General features: G+C 43.6%; 1 protein-coding gene across 7 annotated transcripts in view; it reads left to right on the top strand.

Moving 5' to 3' along the window:
• Positions 1–25335, top strand: part of LOC125770057 (MOXD1 homolog 2-like) — a 503823-nt gene that overhangs the window by 217534 nt on the left and 260954 nt on the right. For all 7 annotated transcript variants that reach the window (XR_007419137.1, XR_007419135.1, XR_007419133.1 and 4 more), the window contains exons 7-8: positions 17390–17545; positions 23639–23905. Coding sequence is in view for 1 of the 7 variants with exons in the window: in XM_049439251.1 (XP_049295208.1) it covers positions 17390–17545; positions 23639–23905 (423 nt within the window). In the remaining 6 variants the exon portion in view is untranslated. The remainder of the gene's footprint in view (positions 1–17389; positions 17546–23638; positions 23906–25335) is intronic.

Raw genomic sequence — 25335 nt, 5'->3', positions numbered from 1 at the left:
CAGTGAAAGCTTGCCATTTTTTTGAGTTCCCTTTCCAGTTGCTACGCAATGAATATTGTGAGATATAAAAAAACCCGAACTCTAACAAACTAGAACTCGTACAGTGTGATAGAAAAACTTTATAAAAAAAATACTGTTTCCTCTGCATCCCTGTGTGTGTGTGTGGCTCCATCGTATAGTTAAAAGGAAGGGATACTGCTAGTAGCGTTCATCAAAGGATTTCCTCGCATCCATGATGCCCAGCAAGAGAAGCACAGAAGATTGGAAACAGAGTGGACAGCAGCCGGTCTGGCAATAATGGTCGCTGCATATTGCGCCGCAAGGTGGTGAATGCTTGCCACCGGACTGTACCAGAACCGCTATGGACCTTTTGCGGGTGACTTTGATGACCGTATAATTATGATTGTACACATAAATAAATTTAATTCCATACAATTATGCGCCGTCAGTAAATGCGCTTGCACTCGGTGTGTGTGTGTATGTGTGTTGCGTTAAGAGAAGCAGAGAGAGATAGTTAAAGCGCAGCAAAGGTTCATACTAACCGTCATGTTGTAAACCCAGTTGGTACAACCCCGGATGGATGGATTTATGGAGCCTCCGGGGTCCTCTTGCGCTGATACTGATCTTCTACCCCTCTCGGCACCCGCCGGCAAATACACATCTCCACTGCGCTTTGATGTTGCTGTTGCGTAACTGGTGGGTCTCTTGCGCGAAACCATGCCTTTTCGACAGTTTCCCGTATGCGCTGCCGGGTCCACATGCAAACGACGCAACGGTATGCACGTATTGGCTTCGTTTTTTTATATCTCGCTCTCTAGTCTAGTGTGTATGCACTGCTGATATACGTTTTTTGCATGACAGAATCCCCCAACACACTGGCGGGTCTTTTTGGCATCAGCTGAAGTCTGATTGATTGTCTGACTCGTTGTGCGGTGCTAAAGCAACACAAAGCGCGTAGGTGCAATGCGTTTGCATTTGCGAAAGTCACCAAGAGAGCCTTACGGACGTTGCCATCAGCGGCAACAACGTGTACCTGCATACAGGGATGCATTCAATGCACTCATGCAAAAGGCAAAAAAAAAATGAATTGGACTCATGGCTTCTCCTTTTTTTTTTTGAGCGAAATTTGGAAAACTTTCCCTTCACACATGGGGATTTGTTTGATGAACACATTCATATCCAAATGGATCTGGCAAACTGGCGGACATATCTACCTCGTACCTCGCGTTTGCTTACTTTTATTGATTAAACAACCTTCCCGAAGAAGAGGATTTGTTGATCAAAAGCTCCACGGGAAAAAGAAACGTTGGTGAAGGCTGTTTTTTTCAGAGCTTCGCCTCAATGCCCTTTTTGTATTTGCAGTAGAATTAGTGCGATTGCATATGATTGATGAATGTGAACTATTCGCAGTAGCTTCGTAAGCCGTTGTTCAGCATGTCCTAATCCCCGATGTGTTGTTCCGTCACCGTCACAAACCTTCCCTCTCCAATTGAATACCTTGGAGAGAAATATTTGTCGACGTTAAATGTTCATTTTATTGACAAAGAGTGCATTCTTCAATAGATCGATCATCAAGTTAATGGGAACATCAAAGGTGACCCCTTTATCAGATGGCACATTAAATTAAATGTGATCAAACCGGAGCTTTTGCTGTGCTATTCCCCATGCACCTTCAATCAATAAATTCTTCAACAATTCTGTGCACTTGGAACTCGCTCTCTGGAGCAGGGTGGAAAATGTGTGACACCGTTCATATCTGGCGAGCTTCAAATTCAATCATTACAAACGAACCTTCTGGCAGTTCGTTCTCCTGGGTGTTATCAGTGCTGCGTTCCAACCTGCTCCACCTGTGCGTGTGTGTGCATCCGTTTGTTGAAGTTTGCCGACAGAGTGTCACATAAGTAGAAACCCGCGCGAACCTGTCCAGACAATCAACCGGTACAGATGGGACACGTACACAGCGTACGGTGGCACTCGGTGAGGCCCCATGGGAAATCAAGCGGGAAAACTCGCTTTTCTCGACAACACACTCACACGTCCCACTCTTCCCTTGACTTCCCTCGAGGCGCTGATGTAACGATCATCGTAGCCCGCGACGCGTACGGCGCGAAGCATCCATTCTTTTTCTCGGATTGTGCTCCAAATCACAATATTTCACTCATGTGGTCGACCCGACATGTCCCCATCGCTGACATGTCACATGCTGTGGAGTTCGAGAAATCCAGACCTTCGCTTACCGGTAGCGACCGGTGACGGTCGCAGCCTCTCAGTACGAATGTCTTCATATGTCCGCAAGCGTGCTCCTAAAAATAGCACGGAAATCGTTTCCCTCGTTGTTGTTTTTCCTGCCCGAGTACTTCGTTGTTTCTGGGCTGTCATTGAAGCGGGAAACGGGCGGGACATCATCCTCAGCAGCGACAACAAACGCGCCCGGTGTGTGTTTCGTTCGGCAAATCGGTTCGATCGGTATTTTCGCAGATTCACACCATCCACGTTGGGATGGGATGTTGTTAAAGTACCAGAGGACAGGGAACTCATTTTCCTCAAATTAGTCTGTAAATGAAGCGTACTAATTGGGAAAATATGGTGATGTGCGAGCACAGCAGTAAGGGAGCGGCGAAACATTACCAACACTCCGTCACCACGGTTTTTCTGACAACTTTGAGTTTCCAAAATACTCATCCTGTCGGAATTTTTGCTCACATCTTCCAAATTTTCCTGAATGGAAAGACGCGAAAGAAGGTGGAAGTTTGAGAGGTTAGATGAAACATTTTGTGAAAAATTAAAACTGACAGGTTTGTTTTTTTTTATAGGAAAAGTGTACAAACACATTTTAGGAAAACACATCTTACCGCTTAGCCTGAAGGTGGGTAAAAGATTGAAGCCACAGGAGCCACCCTACAGAGTGCGTGTGTGTGTGCGAGTTGGGGGAAAAATCGAACGCTTCACCTGTGAGCAAGTTTGACTGGAGAAGTTTTCGAGTGAAATTAACTTTTGAGCCTCAGAAGCCTGTACGTACGCCGATCGATATATGGCGGGAGTAGGATTGCCTCCCAGGGATGGGAGAAATCTTTTGACAGGTCGGTGGCAAGATGTCGCCGTACAGAAGCGTACGTACACAACCTTGCTAAGCTCGGTGGCTTTTCGCACCTATTTCGGTGTGTTCTCGCCTCTCATTCGCTAGTCGTTTTGTGAAATCTGTCCTAATTTTCGGTTTTCGAAAAATCGATTCCTCCGGAGTAGAATGCATAATTAATAACACATCTTGCGACAACTTTGTGGTGTACTTCTTCCGGTAGCCTTAGTGCATCCTCCGTTGGCTAAGAGAGTTTGGTGTTCCACTAACAATGTTTGCAACAAACCACTTTAACGTCGGATTGTTAGCTTGCCTAACCCAATGTCGTTAGTCTTGCCAATATCCGGACTCTTCCAAAACTGTGGCGAACTTCACGGAGTGCACGAAACGAACTGACGTCGGAAATTGAAGATGTCGCCGAGACGAACGCTTGCGGCAATCGGATTATTAATGCGCTCGTTCTCTTTCTCTAAACTCCTCTTCTTTCCCCTTTTTCCGATCAGTGGGAACAATTTGCATAGATCAAATTTCATCCGTTCGCTGGGAAGAACCGAACTACACACGCTTCGCTTCGAACGTACTTCGAACGTGTGCGAGCCGCACGCTAACGGTGCCACCCCACGGGGACAAAAGGCATGATAATTAATCATAAATTTAAAACAAATGAATAAGTAAATGATACGATTCATTTCACTCTCGTTGAGGCGGTGGGAAATGGACCTTGGGTTGGAAGGTGGAAACCTGATGGTGGCACGTTCCGTGTTGGTTCGCTCGTTGCATTTGATGCAGAATCGTTCTGTTGGGAGGGAGGAGAGTGACAGACAAAGAAGAGAAAGGAAGACAAAGCACACAACATGCGAACTTCAGTGCCCATCGTAGTCGAAACGATCGTTAAATCTATTATTTATCGCCATCTTGTCAACCTCGTCGAATCGTCCATTTATAATGCAAAAATGGCAAAAGAGTCCTTGCTTCGCCGTGTGGCCAACATCGCAACATCGCCGTACCATCATTTCGTAGTAGGCGAGGTGGATCGTCTGGACAAAATTCATGTAACTCTTTATTTTGAAGCGATATTGCTAAGCTATTCAGTAACTTTCGCTACTTGCAAAAGTTATACAATTTGCCGTTTGTTTTTCTTTTGTGTAGTGCATAATTAAACACTAATTCTGTTGAGTTTTGTGCCTTCTATTTATAATTCTGTTAAAACTGGTTGTACTAAATTGTCCCCGGACACTGACAGCTGTCACACGCCGAATGACACTGCTGTCAAAGTTGATAAAACGGATACTATTTTTAAAACGATTTCATGCCTTTTAGTCCTTTCTCGGAGCGAAACACTATCTCTGGAACTCTGTATACGGTGCTGTTGTCGAGTGCCTCGAGTTTTGTGTTGGGGTTTTTTTTTATTGTGTCCACTCTCCTGTGACCTGAGATCAAGTTGAGCTTTTACTGCTTCCTACGGATGTGATATTGAAACTATGCACCGTACGATGCAACCGTTGCTGGGCAAGGATTTTCGCGACGTTCAATCCTGTCCCAGCCGTAGCTGTGTCGAAGGCTCTCGCTCTTCAAATGGACATCGATACCCTGATGATGTTGCTCATGATGATGATGATGATGACGAATATAAAAATAATGATGGCGATGATGGTGGACCATAGTTTTTCCACGTCCATTGACTTTGGCTGCCAGCGCACAGTATCCCGCTGGGAGCAGTCTCGGGCAAAACCCAAGCACCCAAGGACGTTCGCGTTCGGGAAAGAAGATATCACACTGATCATTTTTCTTATCCGATTCGATGTGAAGGTGGGACGGAAATTTATAGCCACATCACATCACGAAAGCAAACACATTTGGCATTTCTTGTCCTTTTTTTTTGTTTTTTACTTTTCGAATGCAGTGACCCCGACCATGAAAGGAGTGGTAGTCATGGTGGAGTTGGTTGTTTGACTCTTTTTTTTTGCTCAGTTCGTATCATCGTTACAAGTCAATTAATGTCCAACAAATCGTTCGTTGAACTGAAAGGCGGAGACCTCATGCCTTTCGGTGTTAGATTTTTTGGACCAACGATGTCTAAGCTCTTGTTTGAAGCAAGAGCTCTCTTCTTCGCAGGGAACCATGGCCATGCGTCATTGTAAATTGTGCCAGCACCGTGCACGGAAGCTAATGAGTAACCGAACACAAAGCAAACGCAACATCTCTACTCTCGGAGAGATGCATCGAAGGGCCTGGCACTGTTGGTTTGTTGTTTTTTTCTTCTCTCGAATCCATACTACCCATGGAGAAGACTAATTAATGTAAATTGAACCATAATGTGCTGCTCTGTCACTCACTCGTTAGATGGCGGACAAGTCGTTTTTGTTTTTGGTGTAGATATTTGCCTCCAGCTCGTGGATGTGTCGATACGGACATGGGACCTATTTTTAGACGACCTCCTCCTACTACACCGCTGCGTTGCTTTGGGATACGGAGTTGGACGGGTCGTGTCTGAGGAGCCATTCGGTCGCCTGTAACCATTCAAAACGACCCCGAGCGTACTCGGTGCGTATGTATTTAAATTTAGTCCATTACCCAGCGTAACGCAAATTGTCACCGGACGGACTATTTGGGGCTTCCTCACCCCGGTTTTTCCGTTTTTACTTTTTGGTTCCAATCCACCCATTCAGCGTCGTGCAGTGAAGGTCCGTACCGATGGTTCGGAATGTTTGACAACCGCAGTGTCTGTTCCCTCGCTCGGTGTCACAATGGTGTACAGTAGCCCGTACAGGGTTTCTGGTGCTTTTTTGGGCACCACTCGTACCGACAATGTCAAACACTTGAGAAAACATACCCATCCCGGGGTGGGTGGTTTGTTTGACTTTCGGAGGTTTTTCGATTCATCCACAGAAAACCCAACACATCCGGGTTTGTGCAGATGTGTCGTACTTTGTTTTGATATGGTACAAAATAGATCGCAACGCCGTATGTCAGTGATCGGAGTGGTGGGAAAAAATGGTTTGGTGATTCCACACTAAAAGCATTCCATGAAATGGACTTAACCCTGATGAAAGTAGCGCCATCTATTGGAAAGTCTAAATTGAATGATAAGTCTCCAGTTTAAATACCATTTCAAGTTAATTATTTTTATTCTCAAAATTATAATTATAACTTTTGAAATTGGCATCTTTTAATATCTTCATTTAGATTTAATTAACTTGAAGACCCCTTATTCCGTGTTTCCTTTCCGTGCTAGAACTCTATTAATCAACGGTCCCTAATATCGTAACTTTGTTTAGTTTGAGAATAAACATTATTAAGCATAAAGGAAGGGAAATCAAAACATATGTTTTGTGCCACGGGCGCTAGTGAGAGTGACCTGGTCTTTCAAACTTTTCACCTGGTGTGATCTAGTTCTCTTCCAACTCCAAAAGAATGGGTGTTCACGCATATCTTTTTTGTGCCGAATTAATTCCTAGACACATAAATCAACACAATACCTTCTCGTGTGCATATCTTTCCGGCATCTTTCGTATGGGTTAGCGTTTTTTCCCGGTTGTGGTTTCTTTCGTTCACCCTTAAAACAGAGGTCAATAAATCAACGATTTTGGGTGAGGCTTTTTGTTTGTTTGTCTTTTAAGTATGATGACCCTAGCGAAGGAGTTAGACAGAGTGTTGGTTTTTATTATAAAAAGGGGGATTATTTCTTAATCGTTCTTAGAAAAGAATTGGGTTGTGTTTGGTTTTGTGTTGCTAAAACATTTCTAACCCATCTGTAGGAAAAAATTTTTTTTTGCCAAAAATTAAAAAAGGGTATAATGAATTTTTATTCAAAATATTAAATAGAAAAAAATATGGGGCTTTAGTTATTTATGCATCTTGCGATCTTATCACACTTTCTAAGCAAATGGTTAGAACAGAATCTTATCAGAAGAGCATAACATTCTTGCTTTGTGCCACATTCAAATAGGACCAGCAAGGAATTTGGTGAGCTTTTTTCTTCGTTGTTCACCCTTTCTTTACACTACACCTTCACCGTGTGATATGCCCTGGAGAGAAACGTAACCCTTCCACATTAGCCACAGTTTCACAACCAGCATCGAATTGGTATGATTTTAATCTGCCCTTGTTACACCTCTACTGAACCTTCTCCACGAACCATGGGGAAATCCTCTCCCGGGTGTGGTAAACAAACACACATACGTAACATCCCAAAATACAAAACAAAAAAAAAACACACGAAAACATCACCCAAGCTGAAGTGGTCTCAATATCCAATCGAACCAGCATCGAACCGGGCGGCAACGGTACGTGCTACAAACGGAGGACGGTTCGCTTTTGGGCGTCGCATAAACATTTGATGAATATTTATGTAGCCCTGCGTCTGGTTGTTGGGCTTCTTCGAAGACGGAGAAACAAAATACACATACTGAAAATCCAGTTCAACCAGACAGAACTGAAACGTTCTTTTTCCCGCTCTCCAGCAAACCCTGTTTAAACAATGAATCATTGGTCCGTTATTGGCTGTTTGGTTGGTTAATTATACGCTTGTTATCTGACGGAGTTTTACGAGGCCTCCTTTCGACGATCATCCGTTTCTGTACGCGTGATTGAAGTAAAAATACATCCTCCACCAACCCACCAAGTGTGGGTAAGTAAGGCCGCCGTGTACGGAAGAAGTTACGCTACGCGTGCTCTAGAATGTTTTTGTGAAAGGTTTTCGATCTGGAATGGAACGTCTCGTTATGCGCTGAGTGATGATTGTCAGAAAGTGTTCCCCTCGGCGAAGACGTTGAACTTTTCGGTCCGAGGTTTATGACACTCGAGCAAAGTGAGTGATCGTAATGTACCGTTTGCGAGATCGAGGAAGTAGCATGATCATGATCGTAAAGTGATCTAGCTTCTTGAACAATTCAAAAGGAACCGTATTGGATTACTTGGATTAGTAACCGTGGAGGGAAGTAACTTCAAGTAATGCTCCAAAACTTTACCCAATAGTCCGTTGGTTGTGTTACATTTTGTCAAGTTTAATGGTGAGACAATGTCCACAGTTTGATGACAACTTCCTGTAAAGAAGATACAAACAACAAAAAACCCTTTCTCCATTAATCAAAACCATTAGTTGTTGGAGTTCTGATGTATTTTTTTGTTTCAAGTGTGCCGAGGTTCAGCATTATTCTTCGGCTAAGGATGGAGTGAGGTTTTTTTTGTTGAGGATGACATGAAGCACTGCAACTGGAAAGTTTCGCCCAACCTTCCTCACACTTCACTCCTCACAGAAGTCACTCGGGTAGCTATGATCACGTGCCACCGCCTTTGGGGAATTCATCCTTTCAGTCGTGTTGTTGCTGGCAAATTTCCTGCTCCTTTTCACGAGGCATTATCTACCATCGCTTACACCATTTATCGCCCTTTCCTGCTGGAAAACTATTTCGTACAATTTGCTCGTGATAGAGTTTCTTTTTTTTGTTATCATTTTCCAACTGCAAGTAGCTGCAAGCGAAACACATCATCCAGCCGATCATCCAAACCCTTGGCGCCCTTTGTCGGTGCGATGAATGGGCTGTGGTTGGTGGGTGATCCCTGGGGAGGGGGCGGAAAGGGGACATAAACCCAGTTCCGGATGGGTTGTAATTAAAATTCTTACCACTCGTTTTGTCGGTGGCCTTGTTGGCGTGCTGGCGGTTGTGCAATGTGCAATGGAATAAAACTTCTCTGCCACAGACGCAAACTTGTCGCTAAAGATCCGTATCTGTCTTTGCGGACTCTGGATGACACACCGTGAGAAATAACGCCCCAAAGGAACGTCGGGAGGCATAATTAGGGAAGGTTAAAAGAAAACTTATTCGCGCGCACGCGAATCCTTTCGTGTAGCCGGCAATGGAAACCGAAAACATTTGGCTAAACTTCTTCCGTAATGGAGGAAGCACTTTTTTTTTGGGGAAGTATCCACTGTGAAAAGTGGCCTCAAGTAATGCTGAAGTAGGTGACGAAAGGCACGTTGCTTTGATAGCTTAATAGAAATGCCGTGGATTTAAATACGTAAAATACAGGTAGCCAACGGACAACATTCTGGCTTTCAAAATGAAAAACAAAAATGCTCCAACGATCTCTTACCGAAGCACTCGGTGTGGACAAAGGCCTTCCTACGCGGTAATTATCGTTCAACTGGCCACTTCTCATAATGGACTACCCGTACCGTACGTCATTGACAGAGTGCAAAAATTGCTACTCAAATCCTCCTATATTGGGTGAAATCTCAGGCCACCCCTTGCTTCAGCAGAGTGAAGCAGAGACAGAACGGCGCGACTTTCATAAACGTCATGGAAATCACTTCACTTACGTACCATTTCAAGCTGGGAAAAGGGTTTTGAAGTAGCCCATACACGCTCGTGTGTGTGTGTGCGCATAACTAAGGGAAAATGGGCGGAAAAACGGTTCACCTGCTTAACTTACTCCACCGTCCAACCGTACAGCAATTGCATTTATTTTAAGTACACACACATCGCTTCAAACCGGCAGAAATCTGAAACAAACTGATGAATGGAGCGGAGAGGCTAAGACTGTCAAGGATAAGTAAACAATCCCATTTGGAAGGCTAATATGAATGACAGTGTTCGTTGAGGTTTTGGGCATGCAATGAGAAGCACGTAGATGAGGCGGACGAATAATAGATGCGGAAATAGATTTTAAGCACAACGTCTTTATTGAAGCAACTTGGCCAATTTTCTCTCTCGCTCTCCGGTAGTCAATGGGTATTGGTAACTAGCAATGCAATGTGAAGCGTTTTCGGTATTATTAGGTGAAGATTTCTATGGCCTCTTAATAATTACCTTTGCTCAATGCTCAATTACGATGTGCATAAACAGAAACAATGTAATAACAACGTACCATTACTCTATTCTAATTGCTAGACAAACAAATTAAAATATGAAAAAATAACATGAATTTAATATTAATATCGATTTCTTTGATATTTTTTCTTATTATCAAAATACTGAACAAAACATCAGGCAAAAATCGATTTTCGTAATTTAAAAGTTTGCCTCTTTGTCACTTATTCCGAATGTTGAAGTTTATTTCTTCAACATGTGTTCAACATTTTTGAATTTTAATCTTTTTAAGACAAAACGTCAGTGGATGCCACCAACTTTGAGAACTGTAAAAATATTAAATTTTATGTTTCAAAACGTGCGAATCACTGAACAAGTATACTTTCAGTGATTTCAATAAGAAATCTAGGAACTTCTTACGCACCATGCGTAAAAGTGGAACGAAAAAAGGGCCTCACTGAGGACCCATCAATCAAACAAACCCTTTCGCACCTTCCGGCAAAGTTCCCGGGTACCTTGCAAGGTATGATCTCTTCGCGTTGTCGGGAAGAGAAGTATGAAATCATATCAAAACATCATCCATACCCTACTCTCTGTTCCAGCTCGTATGAAATGCCTGGAAAGGTCGGCCCTTGGGGCAGAGGTCTTTGGGGATAGGAGAGTACCTTCCATGTTGCATTTCGTGCACGAATCGCTTTTCTTTCGGCTTGCATCCAGTTTACTCCAACAGTTTCTCCCTTCATCACGTTTGAATCTTCTGAGTTTAATCTAGACCCCCAAAAACTAGATCGACTCCCTCGAGATACTGGAGACAACTCTCCAGATGATTTTGTTTTTTTTTTTGTACCTTTATTTATTATTTCCAAAGCTCCCCACGTGTGGTCCAAAATCTCCAGCAGCAGCAGTAGGAATGGGTTGAATACAAAAGCCAAAGTTACGCGAGAAGAAAGAAATTCCCCCCGGTAGACCCGGTGACAGCCAAACAATTCCTCGCTCGCTCGGATATGGCCGAACGACAGAAAAAAAAATCGAAAACACGAAAATAAACCAAGCACGACACCATCAGGGTAGAAAACCGGCACCCTTTTGGAAAACAACCGGCGCGATCTATCTCCAAATACCGGAATACAGACCAGAAGTGTTTATTTGTCCGATTCGGTGCTGTTTGGAGCAACCATCTCATCAGAGATCGGCGAAGAACTGAGGAACCCGAACTGTTGGTCGTGTGCGATTTGGCGTGAGCGATGAAAATTGTTTCCCAAAACATTTTCTCTTCATCCTCTTGCGTTGCCTCAAACCTCAAATCTCCTAAAATTATCTGCTCAATTTTCCCTTTGCTTTTCATCGTGTCCATCATCACGCGGTCTGTCATAATTCCTCGGTGCGTGTGTGTGGGGTGCGATCGAGCACGCGAACACGCAAATGCACATCACCAGTGTGACAATGGGCCGCCAAGAAGAGAAACATAAAAGGGTTTTTTGTTGTTTTATTTGGCAGAAAATTTCGTTCTTTACCCCGGACACTACACTAAAGGTGGTCATTATGTATCCGAATGGACAATAGTACCTAATTGGTTTGATTATGGATGTATTTTTTGTGTAGAATAGATTTGATGTTTCGTCTAACAGCGCTCGGTGCGTGTTCTAGTTTTAATGATCTAGCAGAAGTTTTTAGAAAGAGAGTGTCACTCGATAATTATACTTTTAACTGTCACAAGATGTCAAAAAGTAACGGTAAAGGGTGTTTTTGGTTGGTCGTGACGGGTACTTAACGCTTTAGGGAGTGTTTCAAATTTCAATTAGAATTCTTTTTTCCAGAAAATAGTTTTCAAGTGAGTAATTGTTGTAATAATTACTTTCATGGATGTCCAAGTGACATTTTTCCAGCATTAAAAATCCGAGTTTCATTCTCGGTAATGTTTGATGAGGTTAAGGTTAATAATTCTTTTATGTACAGATTAATGTCCAAATTGAGGGCTTCCCGGTGTTGGAGATGGTAGCAGCGCCGGTCTCTACACCACCGGAGCAGGGATCAAATCTCATCCGGACCTAACTCATTATCTTACAACGGGTAAATAAAATCAAAGAAAGACAGTAATGGAGGGCCTCGAGTTCTTGAGGACTTTTAATGCAAGATGTTAATTTATTCAACATTCAAATGAACAATATGCTAACGTGGTTGAAAGTTCTGTCAAAATAAGAATTGCTAGGATAAATTTTAAGCCATCCTACTTCCACTGTTCATATTGCTTATCTTTTAAATCAATGTATTTTTTGCCATTTTATTTCCTTTCCAAAACAGAAATAATTTCTCGCGCATATTACCATCGCACCGTGGCAGCAATCTCGCGCACTGGCGTAATTTAATAACGAAACAATCGGCAACCCCTCATTCCTATTGTTGTTGATTCGTTGTTGAATTTAATCTGCATGCATAAACTTTATGTCGCTTTCTTTACCCGCCCCGGAGTTTGGTACACGATTTGCATATTTATCATCGAATTTTTTTGTTTGTTTGTTGTGCTTGCTGCTTTTTGGACACACAAAAAACGACAAAAGTAACATTCGTGCCGTACGCTGTAGCTCATTAATTATTCGCCTTCAGCCAGTGGTATGAAAGCATTCCAAAATTCTTTACCATATCTTGGGCAAATTTGCAAATGCAAAAGCTATTTAATTCCTGCCTCCCAAGTAGCCCCAAAAACATATTGGGGCGTTTGTTTTGCCGTGGCAATGTTTAAATCAATTCAATTATCACCATCGAGGTAGCGCGCATCGCGAATCGAATTTCCGGATGTTCCTGTCGCGTGGGGCGGGTGGGCGATTTCTTCTCTATCTATCTGTCTGATGCTCAATCGCGATTTGCAACACTGACTTTCTTATTTATCGCACTTGGAATTCCGTACCGTAAAGTGGCGCGCAGCTGAGCCGTCTTTTTTTTTTGCTTTGCTTGCTCTCGTTGCCACCTCAAAGCAACACGGTACAAAATCGAAATCATATTATTGTGCGATAAAATTCAATTTCCTGCACAATTTTCCGTCCATCGTTCGGACGGAGAGGCGTGCGTTCGCGTAACGCGCGTTCAGGAATTTCACCCCGTAATGGAAATCAGCAAATGGTGGGAGTACAGCGGGACCAGGATTTTCCGGGAACCGAAACGACATCAACACCATCCATCCGGTAGGGATGGTGATGAGGTGAAGAAGAAACAAGAAAGAGGAGAACGAAAACGATCGTGTTGATGGTGGTGCTTGTCATCCTGGTGATGATGGAGCAGGGCAAATGGACCGGGTGAATCGAAAGTTTTTTTCTTCCTCCTCCCCAGTACACAGGTCGACCTTTCCATTGACTGTTCGAGCATATCAGATGATGGATCCCAAGTACATGTATACCCGGTAATTGAGACCGTCGGGTTCTGCCGTGGCTGGCGTGTCGGAAAATTCCAACCTTCGAAGGCATTTCCGGCCACACGGTCGCACGCTGTTCTCCTACACGCGACAATGAGGTGCGAGTAATGTGCACCGTAGTAACGCAATCTTGAACCACGCCGTTTTTCCCGGAAGTACCAGTGACACACTCAATCGCACACAAAGGAAAGCAACCGGAAGGCCATCACCGTACACGGTGGGTGATGTAGAAATGTCGTCTAGCGGTTCCAAGGCATCGCCGAAAACGTCCTTCAGGACCGTACGGGGAGAGCAAACTCACGCATATTGATCGATTTTGTCGCAGCGGTTCTTGAAGATGCTATCCAGCAACCTAGAAGAAAAAAAATTGGGAATCATGTTGAATGATAACCAGCCCGAGTTGTGAAGGAATGGAGGAAACGAGTATTAGTATCACTTCCGAGACACTGTTTGCCATCTGTTTGCCATTTGGGTTTTTGGGCCGATTGCGCTTATTCATGGCCCAGATGGTGTACCCATACACGTCTTTTTGCTGGGAAATTCATGAGCATTCGCAACATACATGAGATGGCATGATATAAAAAAATTAAATGTTACATTTTATTGTACTAGAGATAAGTGACAACACAGGTTAATGTTTTCATTTTTGGGGAGAAAACAGACATCCGGAATTCTTTGATGATATGACAAAAATGGCCAGAGTGTTCTTGTTATGTAAAGAAGTTCAATTTATCAGGTGCTTTGCTATCTTGAAATGCTGCAAGAGTTCTCTGAAATACGTCCATATTTCTTCTGGATATGTGGAGGATCTTAAAAGACATTAAAGGAGAGTTGAGCTGTTTGGTGTCATTCTCATTACAAAGCCGCTCCGTTAGAAGGGATCTCGTATATTCGTTCATTTGTCTATCAATCGATACCAAGAGGGTTTTATCAACTTCAACAAAATCTATACCGCAAAGGAGTATGATAGTATACTACATACTACCGTATAAATTATTTTACTCCAGCTGAAAACTTTTCCACAATTTGGATCAGTTTGCTTGGACTTCAGAATGAGTAGATATCACCCAATATCTTAGCTCAAAAACAAGCTACTTTTAGATAGGAGAGCCTTAAATCAATCATGTCTACAAAAGAAATGTATGCCAGGTCCTGGATGGACTTATAGTTCGGAATTCTCTACCTCGTGTCTCGAACAACTCTCGCTGGGATCAGATTCAAGAATCAATAGACCAGCATATATATCTGACTATACCTCTAATTACTCCTAAAACATATTCCAATATATGTGCAAAAAAGAGAGTTGTTTTTTTTAAATATTATTGAGTACGGCTCTCATGTTCAAGCATTGATTTTGGTGCAATCTTGAACATTCAATCCCAAATGTATTTTATAATTCCAAACAGACACATCCGCATCATCGGTTTGTTACTTGCGAATAATCTCACCGCTCAGCAACATTCCTACTGTCCGAACCTGATAACAACGCTCCCATATCGGGTTCCTAATGAACGTCTCTCCCTCGTCGGAACCTAAACGGCTAATTGGTTGGTTTTAATTATGGCTTCATCGGCAATTCGTTCCCAGTTTTGCTGCAAAAATCAGCGCAAGAGGAAAGAGTAACCGTACCGGGTAGTAGTATCGTGCCTGTCTGGAAGTAGTAATTTCGACAGGCAGCGAACGAATTACTCGCAGTGAGTGGATTGTGCGATTGCTGCTACGAATGTTCCAATCGCATCGAAACGTTCGATAGATGCCGCGAGAACTTTCCCAAGGGGATTTGGAAACTGCAACTGAAGTGGTTGAAGAACACTTTTTGAAGCTATTCGTGGGATTGGGATTTACGTGTATGTGAGATTGTACCTCGTGTCCGCATCTTCGCTAAATCCGTAACGATTGCTTTTGGAGGAATTTAGTGTGGCTATATGTGCAGCGAGGTTTTTTTTCTTCCTCTCATACTATCCAGTTCCACAGTCTCTCGTTGTCGTTGAATTCGGATTTTAATTAAAGCTACAACTGCACTGTGACTTGCTGCATCACAGAACACTACCCTATCATCAAGTTTCCCGGTACGTTTTTTTTGTGTACGTACCCAATTTACAAACACCACAATGTAAGGGAACGACGACGTGACTAATGAATATCGAACACATATCGATCGATCGATGATCGGGGTCTTAATCTTGTTGTCGCAGACAACGCAGCTTCCGGCCATTGCAGCTCGGCACTGGCCATGCTGATTCATGACCTTTTCGGAAGCTACCGTACGGACTAAGGAATCGGCGCGAACATACCAATCGTACCGTGAAGCGTAATTGAATAATTGCGGTCAATCAGGGAAGCCTGTTCTGTTCAGTTGTAAGCCAAAGTCACCGTATTGGATGGGGTCAGTTAAAAGTCACAGACGCACTGATTTTAATTCTTAGCGCTACCATCGCTCTGCCGTAGAATGGACGTGACGATGGAAAAGCTAAAACACGCGTAACAACACTGTACGGTGATGGAGTTGAAGTTGGAATAATTGTGAGTTCTTTTTGCTCCTTCACTGTACGATTTACGTATTTGCTTCGTGTTTTTTTGTGTCTCTTTCTCTCTGTTCGATCGTTCAATTCGTTCGCCTTTACAAGTATCGTCTGGACGAGACAATAGCTTCGAGCGTCGAATTCAAACGACTAGTGGTAGCAAGTTCGCACTTCCTTCCTTTTATCGATGTGCGGTTAACTTCCCAGTAAAGCAAGAGTGTTACTGGCAGCGAGTTGCGATCGGTGTTGTTATTTTAATGAGTTGCACGAGATGAAGGCGTACCACAAAAGCCAACTTCACCAAATCGACCACAAGAAGGTCGTTCAACGGGCCCATCCGTTCGGCCAGGGGTAAGCAAAGTATGGAGAATGAATAACACACCAAAAAAAAAAACGCCACGCAAAGAACATAAACATTCAGCACTACCCTTACACCGTTCGATAATTACGTTCGTTGTATGTCGTCTGGTTTAAAAAAGGGGAGAAACAGAGCAACCACCCCATGTACGGTCAGATAGAGGAGATAGAGGGCGCCTTGGCGCTGACAAATCAACCGGGAGAACGCAAACAACATCGGGGTGCGTGCGATTTGAAATGCAGATGAGACACTGAGAACCTAACCCACCCTGTTTTTAGAGGGTGGTTAGGTTTCCCCCATTTCAGTGCTACATTGCTTTTGCCAAGTGATTTTTTTGTTGTTTATTGATTAAGAAAAAAAACATCCAGGTCCGGAAATAAACATGGAACTTTTACTGAGCATGTCTTTTTTGTTTTGTTTTTGTGACTCAGACTGTAATTCCGGAATTTCGAAAGCTTCTACCCCTGTTTTGCTCAAGATAACCACAAAACACATTAATCATTAATTTGTGTGTTCCCGCATCGGCGGCACCACACCGGTACGCCACTGTTTGCTCACCATTATTTCAAGTGGTGTAGAAATAATGATGCTATTTTGGACGTATCCGCTATCCAGGTACCAACCAGGTAAACAGGTGTACTGTAATGGTGTGTTGCAACCAAGGCCTTAATGATATGTATCTGAAGGGTAGGAAGTAGTGATGGGTAAATCTTCTATTCTCCCGGATTCTATAAACTTCGGATTTCTATAAACTCCGGAGTTACTCCAGAGTGATTACTCCAGAGATACTACGGAGTTTTTACTCCAGATTCAGTTGAGGAGTTAAATCTGGAGTTAATAACGTAGATTAATCTGGAGTAACTTCGCAGTAATAACTCCGGAATAAACGTCGGAGTTACTCCGGAGTAACTCCGGGAAACTCCAGAGTAATCCGGAGTAATTACTCTGGAGTTACTCCGGAGTTAAAGTTTGATTATTCCGGAGCAATCACTTCGGAGTATACCCCGGTTTTTATACGTCGGAGTTGGAGTGGATTCATGAATCCACTGCGGATTTCCCATCACTAGTAGGAAGTAGAGTTACCGGTCCGGTCATGCAACCATCACATTGCCACCCAAAACCTCCTGGAGAACAAGACGGGAAGCAGCAATGAAATACTAGCGTCAGGAATGTTGTATTTATTCCCAATTTTTTTTTTCCTTCTTTCAATTACAGGATCGACACGTAAAAAAGCATGGAAATGGTGAACCGTTGGTCGATTCCTCGCAGGATTACGTACTGCTGCTGGGGTACGAGAACCAAACGCACACCGTGTTGCGTTTCAAACGCAAACTGGACACGTGTGACGTGGCGTACGACGTACCAATCACGGTAAGTGGGGTTTGAGGAATACTACCATCTTCATTACAAGATAAATGATCGCGAAGTACTCGGCGAGACATTAAGTGTTCTTTCCAGTGTGACCTTTATGTGACCCAACCCGTTGTGGAGAGGTGAGGTGAGGGTCTGTATTCGCTGCGTGTCGAAGACGGCGACATATTTATTCATCCTCTCATTACGTCCTTCTTTTGAGGCGTATCGAATATTACTTACGCAAGCTACCTACGAATACTGCTCGTGTCTCATTACGAACTTTTGAAATAACAATGCCCACAATGCACTTTGGTGGGGACTTTTTTTGTTGTTGGTCGCATTAAACCTCCAACAACACATTGACGGGCGGCTATCGTTTACAGGGTTCTTTTTTTGCATATGTTAAACTTTTAACGTACAGCGGTCCAAAGTGGATGGCTTTAAGAGTACTTTAGCGCTGCCACTTCCCGCTAAGTACTCGATCGATCTCGGAACGTCTCCATTCGGTTGAAACCGGTCACCAGTGTGACATAAGGGCCACTGGGCAATTGATTGAAAGCGAACCAAGCCTCCCCGAAGACAACAACTGCATCATAAGAAGTAGGGCAGACAACTCGGTGTGCACAAAAAAGCTTGCAGCCGTCGTACCTGAACAACCATCGATTGCGTGAAGCACAAAAGGTGCCCTCAAGGGGACAGGAAAAAAAAGCGCGCGTGTGCTTCACTCTTCAACGTGGCTCACTGCCGCGATTGTAATTAATTTCTCGTACGATAAAGTTGAGTGTTGCTGCATCAGCTGCGCTCTGGCATGTTGGGTGTGTTGGGGGGTAAAGCGAAAAGAAAGAAAAAAAAACGCCAGTACGTTACACCGAGCGTGGCCGCAAGGTACCGAAAATTGATGCTGTGTTGCCTGCAACAACCTGTCCGGCGTTCGGTTAGCGGAAAAGCGGTGTTTACGAAACAATTCAACCGAGACCCGGTTTGTGTAAAAGTCAATCACAAATCGGCCATTCGCGGTTCGGTTGGTTGTTCGCGCATTCAAGCGAAGTGAAATGCATACGAATCGGCGTACCTATCTGGTTTTGAAGGATGTTTGCACACGAAACCGTTCAAATATTGATTTTTGGTATGTCTTTAAATGGGAGTCGAGATTGTTGAGATTTCCGCACCGTAAAGAGCGCACTGCTTTATTTTGATAATGACATAATGCATGATCAATGGGAAATTGTCCATTAAAGAGTGCGTTTCTTGTACATGTAGATTTTGTGGGATTTTGTAAGACAATTTAATCCTCAATGTCAGCAAAGTAAATCCTTTAGATAAACTTTAATTCCATGTATCTTCTTTTGCATGGAAGTTTAGTGATCTGAAAGGATGTCTTAGTAAGGTTTTTTTTAAAATCATTTTTACGACATGAAAAGTTTAGATAAATTTTGGACATTAATGTCAGATTGGTTTTAGTAAATATATTGTCTCTTATTGTCTCTTTAGACATCTTTATTCCAAAATAGATGAACATTTTTTGATGAATATATCCAACAATTCTGACGTTTATTTCTTTATAAATCTTCAATTTCCACGAAGAGCACTACGAGTAATAATTAAATAATTTCAATTTCTATACAGTTCTCAAGCAACCTCAATTGATTTAACAGAATTAGTGATTGTTCACCAGAATTTATTAACGAGTCAACGTAATCCAATCTAAGCGTCCAACCGCCATATGCTCGATAATAGTGGTTAATCGCTACACTAATGGCTGTGACCATACCGTTAAAAATAAAGCAGACCTGCTATTACATAAAATATTAAAACACAATATAAACCCCAAAACCACAACAAAATTGGAAGAGCGGCTATTATTACCGACAACATCTACAGATTTTTCCTATCGGCATAATTAATCGGCGTTCTATGCACGGGCTCCGCATGGCTCATTTCCATAATTCGTTCACAATGTGTACACCGTGTGACAACGTGTGCAACGCGATTAGATTAAAAAAATGATGTCCCCAACAAATCGATACCATTACGATAAATGGCTGCCCCCCTGGAGGCTTGGGGGCTTTAAGGGTAGATATGGTCACCTTTGAATGTAATCAATCATTTATGGAGCTCCATCAAGAACTCATTTATTTCTGCGGTGTAGGAGACCGTCTGGCATAGAGGGGAACAGTTGTTGTTTAGTTGTTTGATTTTGCCTTTGTTTTACAATTTTCACCTACCCTAAACGAAACAGAAACCACCATCACGTGTTTATGTTTTTTGGTAGAGTAATTGTATGAGAGTAAGCCCTCGCTAATGTTGCCGTACAGTAACATGCGTAGGGCGAAAAAGGGTGACATAACCCATGTAACCGAAAAGGTGTTTGGATATTTCGTGGTAACCGATCGTTACAGCGTGTGGTTTATAGGATGCGGTTTTATCGGTCCACGTGCCTAGCAGTACTCTAACCGTAAATGAGCTTTTGCAAACGTTACGAAGATTATGTAGCCCACATTCAGGTTCCCGAGAATGTCAGAACCCGGGACCGCACTGATAGTGGCAAGAGTTCCCAAAAGCGCAAACAAAACGCAATGCGCGATGCGTAATTAAAATCCATAAAGCATTGCTGGGATTAAATAACATGTGTGTGAGTGACTGTGTGGGTAATATCAGGAAAAGCATTCTTGCATCTAGGTCGAAGATGCAAACACATACTCTCGCTTTCGCGCGCATTTCCCCCAAAGGGCTTAAGTAGCATTATGCGATGCATCTTACATCGGCCCGGGAAGGGGAAAAAATAGTACACCCATAATTGTGCATTGTTAGACGTGCGTGTACGAGTTACTTTCCGACCGGTAGATCTAACAGCAGCATGCAGAAGGCAATTGTCCGGGGAAATTGCTGAGAAAGGCCAGTGAGCCTCGGGAGGATATCGGGGGTGATTGGGTCGTTCGCACCATAATCAACATCATCATCATCATTTTTCCGAAGAGAAAAAAAACACCTCCTCACTATTGGCATGGGAACATCGATGACTGCACTGCATCTGGATGTCGATGTGCTAGTGTAAAATGTGTACTTCAGCTTCATTTTCAAGGTACTTCTGCGCCCGTCTTCTTCTTCACTGTGGCTTTATGCGTTAATTGCTTCCTTCAGTACAGCCGAAGAACGGCACCCAATCATGCCAGCAGCAGACCACTGTCTTCGTGTCGAGTGTCTTGGTTTGCCCACAGAGTACAGCTGTGAAGAGTGGCTTCTAGTTTCGCTAATTATCGACTGCGATCGATCAGACCAAACGATACGAAATGAAGTCGTTCTCATGCAACTGCGCCGAGTTACTTTCAATCCAAAAAAGCATGTAACAGTAACAGAAGGAAAAATGGTAACATTAGGTAATAAGCAATAACTTCTCCAGTTACTTGGAATTCTTGAAAGTTACAGCGCCTTATCGGGTGAGCAAATTTATTGGACGTTAATATCACACGGAAACGATGAAGTTGGTGAATCATCCAAACATCCCACGTCCGAATGGACCGATGAAAAAGTGATGACAATTTTTCATTTAACACTATCGCGTGCTAAACGCAACGAAGATGGTTGTTTTCTTGGATCCAGCAAGAAGTTTTCCCTTTGCTTTGAAAATATTTTCCTTTTTAGCCCTTTTCTTTGACCATTTTGCGTTCCCGATAGCATACTGAACAGAACCTCGGATAAGGATGATAAAAATGGTAAGAAAGCACAAAGAAATCGATTGTCAATTATCGGGGAGACTGGCGGCGATGGGTACGAAAGTTGCAAGAAAGTTCGTCTCATAAAACGAGAGCTGCTTCATTGTGCTTTTTTTTTTTTGGAGGGGGAAAATGGAAGTCGTTGGAGGATGGATGATCAGCCGGCACAGTCTTCAAACTTCTGCACTGGCGGTGTGTCGCGCCGTTCCGTTTCGATTAATTTCCTTTTGCGTTCGATAGTTGAAGAAGCGACCGACGTCAGACGCCGCGAACATGATTCGCTCTTGGGGGTTTTGTAATCAATTTCCGTGTCAGCAGCAGCAGCAGCAGCAGTAGTAGTAGTAGCTACCCGCAGTATCAGCTAGGTCGAAGGCGTCAGCGACCTGCTACTGCCAACTACTGCTGACAAGTTAGGAGATGGCGTTCGTTGTTTCGAGTGAAAAAGACGCAACTCGACTTCCTCCCGTTCTCTGTCGGTGTAAGTTGAATTCGTTTCGATTTTACTTTGTCTTTCTTGTCAGTTTTAGAACGTAATTCGGTTTTGTGGCGTTGCCTCCGGGGATCAGTATCAGCGAGAAAAGGGAGGGGGTGTTCTCGATGAGGTTCTTTCTTGCAGCGTCTGAGGTGCGCCACACTATAAGGGTGGCTAGGGTGGCGCTTTCAAAAAGCTACCGACGTCGGGTACGATGTGCTTTAAGCCAATTAGTAGAATAAATACCGCTTTATCTCATCCTGCCAATGCTGCGGGTGGTTGTATTTTAGGACTCTAAAGGCTTTTGGATGTCGTCGCTTAAGCTGCAAGCTTTCAGGCTCACAAAAACTGACACAAACACACTCTTTTCATCCTGTTCTGTCGCTGACTTTTCGTTCTACCATCGGTAAGTCTTCGGGATGCAGTTGGCAAAGAGCAATGCAAACAGCAGTACCAGAATTGCCTGCAGGGAAGGGCTCTCGATACAAGTGCGTTCGTGTAATCAGCATGCTCCACGTGCGCTCAATTAAATTGCAATTGGTTTGTGCTCCTTTCACGAACGGAAGGGAAAACGGAAGATTGCAATCATCACCACGACCACGGTGACGCACACCGCAGCGTCCACGGTGAAGATGATGACGACGAAATGGGTACGATGGTGACGGTGTCAATTGCCTATCACTTCTGGACACACCGATAATAGTTGTCTAGATGTCTTCCGATGGATGGACACAGTGCAGGGTGTCGTTCCACCTAGCCACCAGGCATTTCTGGTCAGCGATGAATTGCATTCCATCTTGTCGGAGCCGGGAACGTGCGCGTGATTTCATCACACTGGCCGCAGCAGCAGCAGCAGCAACGTCATGTACGTCACATGCACACCGGTTTTGTCGCCGGCGGATCTTTGGTGGTCATCATCGTCGGCAACATCGGTGGTTTGCCCCTTCGGGGGATAAAGCTCATTGAGCAACATAACCACCATAACCAAACCGATTGCACCAAGCAAGCAATCAACTCCTATACACACACACATCGTTCGCCGGGAGGAAGAACTTGGCCAACATTTCATAGTGTGCTGTAGACAACCGTACGTGTGGAGCCTTTGGATTGTGTCAAGATTAAAGCCCGGAAGCACATTAATATGGTTTGCTCTTTGATGCTGCCAGGTGCGGCTCGGAACGATCTCAACAATGACCATTTTGGATCAAGACATTGAGGTTCCGTTGGAGACTTGGTGTCACCAACAGTATGAGCTCTTTAAAAAATAGTTCTTGCTTTTTGGGACCCCTGTTTATTCTCTTCACAAAATCAAGTTGAAACATTACCATAGCATACTACACAACAAGAAGCGCAATAATAGCATGGTGTTTCATGGCCGTTTCTTGAACATCTCCCGGGAAACGAAAGCTTTATCGTCGAGATTTTCGGACACCACTTCGGCATAATCAGGATTGCAAACGATAAAACAGACAAGCCCGGTTGCAAGTGCAAGTTGCACCCTTGTTTTTGGCAGTTGGCCGGTTTTAGCAAAAGTTCCTCCATATTCCGGCGCCAAAGTACCCGGAGTTATATCGTCTCCGGACGATCAATTATCTTAATGGGTCACTTATCTCTCCAATTAATTTGGGGTGCATTGTTGTGATTGCAATGGAGCAAGGTTTTAGGCGTAGTTGTTCACTAGCTCACTTAAAACAAGTTGTTTTCCAACAAAGAGCTGGTAAATTGTTAAATATGTTGAAAAAAAATCTCAAAGTTGTTCTTCGAATTCCCAACGAATTGCTGGTATGTTTTTCAGAGTTGTTACAACATCAAAAGAAGAGATCCGTACCGTCACGTGTTTAAGATATTTTAAACTATAACATAAATTGATTTCTTCAGACTCTTCAGAGATTGTTTTTCAACGAAGAATCATTTATTTCCTTCCAGAACGATACCATGCGCGTGATCTATATGTACCACAACAAGGAACCGCACACGGCCGGTAGTCTACCCGACCCGGTGGAAGCGTTCAAGCAGGCCCGCTCACTGTTCCTAACCCAGCGGATCAACCAGGCACCGCTCAAACCGGATCCACGGCTCCGGACGATGGAGTTGCTCAATCAGGACGTTAACTTGCCGCAGGGTGACGGCACTCTGCACTGGTGCAAGATGTTCAAGCTGAACGATATCAATCGCAAACATCATCTGATTAGGGTAAGTTAGTAGATATTTGTGTTTATATCAATGTATGCGTGTGTGTGTGTATGTGTGGGTATGGCTTTCATCCCAATCGAAACGGCCTAACGAACCGCCAAAATCACTCGCTCCAGGGCTAACTCCAAAAACTTGCTGATGACTGTAAACGGAGGATTTTATTTATCTTTCTGGTTTTTGGTGTCCCGTACGGGTCTCGCTGGTATGTCCACCATACGACGGATAGCTCCTCGGTGGTGGAAAACATTCCCCGGGAGAAGTTTATTTGTTCTTATCTGGTTAAAGAGGGCCCAAACTTTTGCTCCGGAAGATCTTTACGTATTCTGGAGCCGTTTCGTTAGACTTCCTCCTAGGTCGGTTTTGCCACTGTACCGTGATTATTTATACGGCTGCAATCAAGCAGCGAGGGCAAAAGTTTGATTACCCTCCCTTTTTGAACCTGTTGAACTCATCAGTGTAACAAAACCTACCCACAATGTGCTTCCAGATAGACATTCGGGCAGGTCATCACGTCTGCTGATATCTGTTTCACTTTATTAAATAATCAAATCCCTTTCAATTTCCTACGAAAAAAAGAGAGAAAACCTTCCAGATTGTCTTCATTCAGGTCACAATTTCAAACGTCATTTGGTGGGGCTATAAAGTCCATAACAGTCCATACAGCTGTTCTGCTATTCTCGAATAGTTCCTGAGGTCAGATGATAGTTTTTTTTTCTCCAAAAACGGCACGTTGGTCATCCTCTCCGGCATGCGGATGAACTCACAAATTGGAAGCAATTCAAAGAATGCTTTTAACAAACACTGCGCTCGTTTTGATTGCAAGTTTTTCGCAAAAGCTCCTTCCAAAACGGGTGATCCAAACCGGCAGACAGCAAGGAAAAGTTCTTGTCCACTTGGCAAATGTCGACTCATCAGCGAAAATCGAAATCACTAAAACTCGCTCCATTATCGTCATCTGTGTGTTGGGAACCGGTGGCTGAGATTTTGCCGTTTTCCTGCGGCAAAACGACCAGCGCTCCCGTGCTCGGCTTTGAACCGTACCGGGAACCTTTATGGTGCATTTGCCTGCCTGAGTTTGTGTGCTTTTTTGTTGTTGTTGTTGTCGCTGGATTGCATACGACTAAATTCCGAGCCCAGGCAGACAAGTCGTCCCGAGTGCAGTGTCCAATGCACATCGGTCCATAAAAAGAGCAACCACCAGTTTTCGTTTCTTTATCGTCCGATGGGGCATATTCGGTGAACTTTCCGATACGCCGTAGATGAAGATGGTCAACCGGGTGGCAACACATATCGTGCCCTGAACTGCTCAGCACAGAACTCGCACACAGTGTTCATAGGCAAAGTTAGAAAAAAACGAAGGATACGAACACAATGAACTAAAGGCAACCCCATTATCTTAAAACAACACCCATCATCTGGCAAAACAGAGC

The sequence above is a fragment of the Anopheles funestus genome, chromosome 3RL (genome assembly GCF_943734845.2).
Source record: "Anopheles funestus chromosome 3RL, idAnoFuneDA-416_04, whole genome shotgun sequence".
Classification (NCBI taxonomy): domain Eukaryota; kingdom Metazoa; phylum Arthropoda; class Insecta; order Diptera; family Culicidae; genus Anopheles; species Anopheles funestus.
This window is presented reverse-complemented; position numbering and strand designations above follow the sequence as displayed.